Source organism: Phascolarctos cinereus, unplaced genomic scaffold (assembly GCF_003287225.1).
Source record: "Phascolarctos cinereus isolate Bilbo 61053 unplaced genomic scaffold, phaCin_HiC Scaffold_399;HRSCAF=1008, whole genome shotgun sequence".
Lineage (NCBI taxonomy): Eukaryota > Metazoa > Chordata > Mammalia > Diprotodontia > Phascolarctidae > Phascolarctos > Phascolarctos cinereus.
In genome coordinates, this window is record NW_027555734.1 from 14,982 (window position 1) to 22,653 (window position 7,672).

Consider the following 7,672-nt stretch of genomic DNA (forward strand, 5'->3'; position numbering starts at 1 on the left):
ATGTAGAGGGAATCTTCTTCTTCAGCTATGGTTTGGACTAGATGGCCTCTGAAATTCCTTCCACCCCTGAAATTCTGTGATTCTGTAAGTCAGGTTACATCTCTGTGGTTCTCATGCAGCCAAAGGATTGTCAGAGCTGACTGCATGTTGTCCTTTTAAATCCTGGGACACAGGTCCACTTGCCTTGCCGAAGTTAAGGCTGTGCTCCTCAATTAGGCTTCCCCTCTCAGATGTGAGCTTCATAACCCAAATCTTCCTCATTGTTTACTAGAAAAATGGGTCCTTCAGCTGGTGTCTTCAAGGTCCTATTCTACATAGCTGGTCTAAAAAATACCCTTCTCATTTAAAACACATACACACACACCTACACACACACATACACACATTGTAACCAAGAGCTTTTGGACTCAAAATACTTTGATCTAAAGGTATGTTTCTTACCTAGGCATTTTAGGTACAGAATTAGGGAAATAGAAATAATGGTGCTTGTGGGGGTGTTGGTGAGGAATGGGGGGACATGAGTCACAAGCCCCCCTAAAATCACCCTACAAGGTAACAACTTATTCCATCAAGGCCAAAGTGAGCACCATTTCTTTCTAGGTGAATGATAATCTGCAAAAATCTTTCAAACTATTCACTTTTTCTGGCTCCCTCCATTCCTTGGAGAGGTGGGTAACAATGGGTGCAGAAGGGTGTATATACTAGCAAATGGAGTCACTTTGTTGTTTGGTTTTGCTTGCCTGCTTTTCTTTGTTGTAAGGTGAGGCTCATTGGGGGTGGGAGGGCAGGTGCAGTGAATTCAGAAATGGTTGTGATGTAAGAATAAAAGGCATCACTAAAACCTTGAATAAACATATGCTTGTAAAGTCATTCAAAAGACAGATTTTTTTAACAAGCCACATTTTATTGTACCAATTTCACACAGTAAAAATAAATGGAAAGCAGACATGTCTAAATTCTCTTACTGATTCTCTTGCAGACAACATCACCCAAGGTAAAGGTCTGAAAGCCAAGAAGAAATCCAGTGTTAATCTTTCCTGGAATGTCTTGCAGTATATCAGCATGTGATACCCATCAATGACTCTTGTATGTTAGATATACTAGAGATAGGTTTGGCAATCTTTCTGGGTTTTTGTTTGGATTGTCCATGCCTCCTGAGGGAACCCTGGGGAGGGCTGTCTTTGGGGTCTTCGAGGGCCCCATTTAAAAATATAAATATCCCAGCAAGGTTCACAGTGTAAGGATGACAGAGATGCCAGCTGGAAAAGGGTTTAATGCCTGAAGGGGGATTAGCAGGAATGGGGTAGAGGATTAGGTGACTGGGGGTGAAGGGATGATAGGATCATGGATTTTTAGCTGAAAGGAGCATTAGGGGTCACCCACCCAACTCCCTGGGAGTCTGCCATAAAGGTTACATGCTTCTTTACTCAGGGTGTTGGGCAATACCTCCTCCCCTTTCCCTCCTCCATCCCTGCTGTCCTCCATGTTTTTCTCTCCTCCCCTCTTTTCTCCCTCTTCTCTACTGTCCTCCATCCCCTCACCTGTCTTTCCCTCATCCCCTCTTCCCTCCTCTTTGAGAGCAGGCACTGCCTCCCTTATTCTATTGGCAGCCCCAGTACTTGACACCTAGTATATGTTCTCCAAATGCTTTTTGGATCCATCCCCCACAACCAAGCAGGAAGAGAAACACCTGATCACTTACAGTGGTGAGTATATCTCCATTCAGTTCAGTGACAGACTTCATTGCTTTCAAAATTGTTACCAGCTTGTTACCTCCTTCTAGATTCACTACACCCTGTAGGGAGACAGAAGAGTTAGCTCTGGCAAGCCCTAGGGACTGGGGGTGAGCCAGGGATGCACTGGTAAATGTGCAACAACTGGTTTTCTGGAGGGAAAAAATGTACACACAAATTTCCATTATAATCTGTAGTATTAACATTTGAGTATTATTTGCAGTGTTAACACTTTCTCCATCACTTTAAAGTAGGCAATCAATAAAACAATAAATCAGTCCTTGATTTGTAGTGTTTACTATTTTCTGAGGGGTAAATGCTCACACTTAAAATTTAACAATGGGCTGGCGATCTCCTGCCGGTTTGAGCTGGCTCCAGCACACCCCGAGTAAGTGCCCAAGCCAGATTCCCTGCAGAACTTCTTGTTTCTATACTTCACTGGCTGGATTGTTTTCTAGTTCTCTTAGCCCTTTCCTTACTTTTCCTCCTCTCCCCTTTTCTCTTCTCTTCCTTTTGCTGTCTGTGAGTCAGTCAATAAATATTTATTAACCGTCTAAGATGTGTCACATTGTACTAAGTACTGAAGACAGTCCCTGCCCTCAAGGAGCTTACAATCTAACCGGGGAAACAATAAGCAAACAGGTACAAACAAGTCATAGACTGGATAAGTGAGAAATAATTAACAGAGGGAAGGCCCTAGAACTAAGCGGTTGGGGAAAGTTGTCTGTTTTTTCAGCCAAAGACAAGGTTGATTGAAGATTCGCCATATTACAGTTTTAAGGAAGCTGAGCATCTGTGGGTTATTGGCTAGATGTGAAAATCGCGCTGTTGGGGAAGGTTTCTTGTAGAAGAGTGGGGGGAGATTACAGTTGGGACTTTAAGGAAGCCAGCAGAGTCAGCAGTCTGAGCGGAGGAGTGAGAGCATTCCAGACATGGGGGATAGACAGGGAGAATGCTGGAGCTGAGAGATGGAGGGTCTCGTTTCATGAACAGCTGGGAAGCCAGGGTCACTGGATGGCAGAGTATGTATCAGGGAGTAAGGTGTGAGAAGACTGAAAATGTAGGAGGGGGCTGGGTTATGAAGGAGACAAGTCAGCTACTGAACACAGCCAGCATGGGCTGGAGGCACTGCTTCCTGGCTGGTCCTCTATACCATATTCCACCAGACTGCTTTTCATCTAATCTACCTATCTTGCAACACGTTGGCCAACAGAGATATGTTTGTGTCTTATCTCCCTAGCAGGCTGCTAGCTTACTCCAGGGGGTTATGGACCAAGTTTTAGCTAATTTTGCATCTCCTCCAGGGCTTAGCCCAGAGGCTAATACGCGGCACCTTAATGAATAACATGCCCCTAAATTGAATTAACTTATATTCTTACCTTGACCTTTCCTCCAGTGGGAGTGGTCAGCTCACACTCCTCCCCCAGGGTGAATTCGTTCACCTGGATTTGGTTATCGTTGTTAACGATGAACTTGAAGTGATTTCCATTTTGTACAATTTCGATCATTCCCCTGGTATCCTTTCTCTTCTGTATGATGTCATCAGGTAGACCTAGTTCATACAACAGACATTCAGACCTAGAAGGCATCTAAGAGCCAAAGGATCTCATTTGGGTCTCCTGACAGCCCTGGGAGGTAGGGAGTATTATTATCCCCATTTTCCAGATGAGGAAGCCAACATTGAGAGCAGTGAGATGATGCAATCCATGTCACCGAATGATTAAGAGCAGAGCCAAGGCTCACATTCAGATCTGACTCCTCATTCTGTTGTTCTTCACCCTGAGACCCAACCCAGGCTCCCGAATGCCTGCCCAGAGCCTCACTAGTTGGATTATTTCACTTGCTGCAGATTCCCTGTTAGTATTTTAAGTTCATCCCTTCTGGCAACCACAAGTATAATGCCCCTGTCCCTTTGATCCCAACATTTGATGCCCAAAGGCTGTTTTCCTAAGCACTTACCAGCAGCCTTCAAGAAGGCTTCAAAATTCTCTTGGGACTGGAGCTGGTACTTTCCTGAGAAGTTCATGGTGGAAGGATGTTCTCTCAAAACACTGGCTTGGAGAGAAGGCGCCTGGCATGGCCCTGAGGGGCTGGTTTTATAGGGGGCTCGTTCCCTTCAAAGATTGGTCAGAGGTTATCGGTTGGATTCTGCTCAATCATTAACTCTTTGGGAGCAATGTTCAGGGAAAAAGAATAAGGTAGGCATAGGGGGAGTTAACTGGAGTACCTGGTCACTTGCTACAGGAGCAGGAGGTCATCTATCCAACTGTCCAGAGTGTCTGGGGCTGGGAGGGGAGGACAGTGCCCACTGGCATAAGGAAGGGGAAATAATGAAGTCTTTTCCATTTGTGGCAACAAGAAGAAATATCAATGTGGCACTTTTTTGTTTTTTATTACATCGTGTTTTCTTATGCATTAGCTCATTTGTTTCTTACAATTATCCTGTAGGGTAGATGATCAAATCATAGTTGCTTCAGTTTTACAGATGAGGAAACCAAAGTTTGTCAAGGTCACACAGTGTGTATAACACTGAGCTGGGGTGGATATCGAGGGATTTCTCAGGCTCATCTTGTCATTTCTCACCTGCAGGACTTCGCATAAAACAGGGTACTGAATTTGAAGCCAGAGCTCACTACAAGAAGCTTATGTTTTACTGTGTGTGTGTGTAAGTACATGTGCTCTGATGTGTATGTGTGTGTATGTGTATAGGAGGATGGAGTATTCATTTTTATCTCTGTGTCCTCAGTATGTATCACACAGCAGACATTTAATAAATATTTGCTAAATGGAATTCAACCCGAGTTATTCTCTTATAGTTTAGGATTTTCACTTTCATTTTCTCAGATTTTACATTGACCCCTAAACTGAACTTTTTATTGTTCGGTCATTTTCAGTTGTGTGCAATTCTTTGTGACCCCAGTTCAGGGTTTTCTCGGCAAAGTTACTGGAATGGTTTGTGTTTTCCTTCTCCACTTTATTTTACAGAGAGGGAGCAATGTTGCCAATCTGGACCAGGACCAGGGACAGTGGTGAAGGGGCCACAACCTCACTGGCTTATAGACACTGGCCAGCACAGAAAGTAAAATAGAAGGAGTCACAGGTAGAAAACCCAGATACCACCATAAGAGTCAGTCCCCTGATTGCCTGAGGTGTGTTTCATCACTGATGAAAGGTTCCTCTTTATTCTTAAAGCTGCCCTTGCTTGTCTTATGGCAGACCAAAACAGAGACAGGGAGATGGACTAGAGGGATGCAGGAATAAATGTAATTTGTCATTTCAGGGCTAAGTCAAGAGTGAGATGCTACATACAGCTACATGCTCTGGACACCATCTCATGGTCCTGTGTTAGTCCTCACATTTCTTTGTTCTCTTGGCCTTCTGACCCTGCTATCCAGACCCTCCCAATGAAGACTTTCCCCTCTATTTGGCTTCCACAATGTTCTTATCCTGGTTCTTCTGTCTTTCTGCTCCCTCCTTCTCAGTGTCCTTTCCTGACTCATCAATCATCTTCCAATCCCTAAGTGCTGGTTTCCCCCCAAGGTCCTTTTCTTCTTGCCTTGTTTCTCTCCACTCTGTCACAGTGATCCCAATCAGTTATGTGTGTAATACCCTTCTCTTTACTGTGATATTCAAGTCTATACTTGTAACAATACTAAATTCTCTCCTGAATTCTTATCTGACATCTCCAACTGCCCTTTGGATACTTCTATCTCAGTGACCTTGTGGCACATAGAATGACATGTTTAGGGTTTGAAGAGACTTTAGGGAGCATTATATCCACTCTTTCCTTTAATGCATGAGGAAATTGAGGTCCAGAGTGATTAAGTATACAGTTAGGTGACACAGTGGATGGATTGCTGGACTTGGAGTCAGGAAGACTGAGTTCAAATACTGCCCCTGACATTAACTAGCTGTGTAATCCTAGACAAGTTACTTACTTTCTCTAAGCCTCAGATTCCTGATCTGCAAAATGGGGACAATAATCATAGTACCTACCTCACAGAGTTATTAGGAGGCCAAATGAGATGACATAAAGTGCTTTGCAAACATTAAAATGCTATCTAAATGCTAGCTACTTTCTTTAGTATAGAGTGACTTGCCCAGATTCATCGAGCTAGTAAGTATCTGATGTGGGAGTTGAGCTCAAATCCATATCGATGTTCCGTACCCTGCAGTCCACTGCCACAGGCTGCATCCAATTCAGTGCCTCCAAAACAGAATCCCTCTTTTCCACCTAAATTTGCCCTTCCTCCAAACTTCCTTTCTTCTTTTGAGGACAATCAGCCAACCTGATTCAGAATCTCAGATTCTTCTTCCCTCCATCCTTTCCAGCCCCGATATCCAATTCATCCCCAAGTCCTGTCGATTTCAACTCCACAGCATCTCTCGAATCACTCCCCTCTTTTTCCACCCAAACTCTCAGGTCCGTATCACTTCTCCGAGTAGCCTCCTAAGTGGTCTCTCTTCTTCCAAGAAGGCTCTCTCTTCTTGAATCTATTCCTTACCTAGCTGTCAAAATAATCTTTCTGTGACCAAGGCACGACCACGTCACTTCTGAACTCTCTTCAGTGGCTCCCCGTGGTCTGCAGGATAAAATGCAAACACACTCTTCAATCAGGCATTTCAGGTTCACACCAGAAATGAGAGAACCATTCTGACTAGCATGAAGTTGGTCTTTAATATAAGCACAGAGATACTAAGAAAGGAAAACAGCATCTATGAAACACCTACTATGTGCGAAGCACGGTGCTAAGTGCTTGACAAATATGATCTCATTTGATCTTCAAACCAGCTCTGAAATGTAGGTATTATTATTGTTCACATTCTACAGATGAGGCAGACAGAAGTTCAGTGATTTGCCCAGAGTCACACAGCTAGGGAGTGTCTGAGGTCAAATTTGAATTCAGGTCTCCTAACTCCAGACCCAGTGCTGTGTCCACTGAGCCATCTAGCGCAGGTGAACAATATTTTCTGGTGCTGAAAGAAGTGGTGGATAGGATTGCCAGGTCACCGTCAGTGATATCTGAAAGATCATGGAAGATGGCAATGGCCTACAAGGTGGGAAAGGGGACAATGCAGTCCACATTTTCAAGAAAGTGATGACATCAGAGTCTTCCAATTAGAGGTCGGTGAGCTTGGCTTCCATTCCTGGGAAAATTCTAGAGTGGATGATAAAAGATTAGCCAACATGTGGAGAAGGAAGTGGTAATTACAAAAGAGCCAGCTTGGTATCATTCAGAACACCACTGGCCCCATTAAGTTCATTGTCTCTTTTGACAGGATTACTCATTCTTTGGAGGAAATGCTGTGGACAAGATTTTCCTAAGTTTTAGCAAAACTTGTAGTAAAGAATCTTGTACTATTCTCATGGAGAAGGTGGAGAGATGTGGAACAGCAATTACTTAGATCCAGAAATCACTGGATGACTGGACCCAAAGATTAGCTGTTAGTGTTCAATACCAACATGGTACCAGGCAGATCTCCAGGGGAGGGAGGACATAAGCATTTGTTATTGTTCAATCATAGCCAACTCTTCATGACCCCATGGGACATAGCACACCAATACTGTCCATGGGATTTTCTTGGCAAAGATACTAGAATGGTTTGCCATTTCCTTCTTCCATGGATTAAGGCAAACAGAAATTAAGTGACTAGGTCAAATAGTGTAAGTGTCTGAGGTAGAATTTGAACTCAGGTCTTCTTGATTCCATACCCAGTACTTTATCCATTCAACCATCCGACTGACCCATAAGCAGTTATATAGCACCTACTATGTGCCAGGCACTGTGCTAAGTACTCTACAAATGTATTCCCATTCAGTCTATACAACAGCACTGAGAGGGAAGTGTTATCATTATTTCCATTTTGCAGTTGAGTAAACTGAGGCAAACAGGGATGAAGTGACTTGACACAGATAGTAAGTGTCTGAGTCTGGATTC

The 7,672-nt window shown here is 43.6% G+C and overlaps 1 protein-coding gene across 1 annotated transcript; it reads right to left on the reverse strand.

Annotated features, from left to right (window-relative positions):
- Positions 1–883: 883 nt before the first annotated feature.
- LOC110204441 (fatty acid-binding protein, liver-like) lies at positions 884–3,808 on the reverse strand. The gene is made up of 4 exons (XM_020980672.2): positions 3,693–3,808; positions 3,113–3,285; positions 1,703–1,795; positions 884–1,002 (listed from the first exon to the last, which is right to left on the reverse strand). Exons 1-4 carry the CDS (start codon positions 3,757–3,759, stop codon positions 952–954), a joined length of 384 nt encoding a protein of 127 aa, XP_020836331.1. The 5' UTR covers positions 3,760–3,808; the 3' UTR covers positions 884–951.
- Positions 3,809–7,672: the final 3,864 nt, after the last annotated feature.

What these genes read in the sequence shown, in the direction of transcription:
- LOC110204441 (XM_020980672.2), bottom strand. Translation starts at nt 3,759, where the DNA reads ATGAACTTCTCAGGAAAGTACCAGCTCCAGTCCCAAGAGAATTTTGAA. An exon ending in AGCCTTCTTGAAGGCTGCTG is followed by an intron (nt 3,286 to 3,692) that starts GTAAGTGCTTAG and finishes TGTATGAACTAG; the next exon opens with GTCTACCTGATGACATCATA. An exon ending in ATGGAGATATACTCACCACT is followed by an intron (nt 1,003 to 1,702) that starts GTAAGTGATCAG and finishes CTTGGCTTTCAG; the next exon opens with ACCTTTACCTTGGGTGATGT.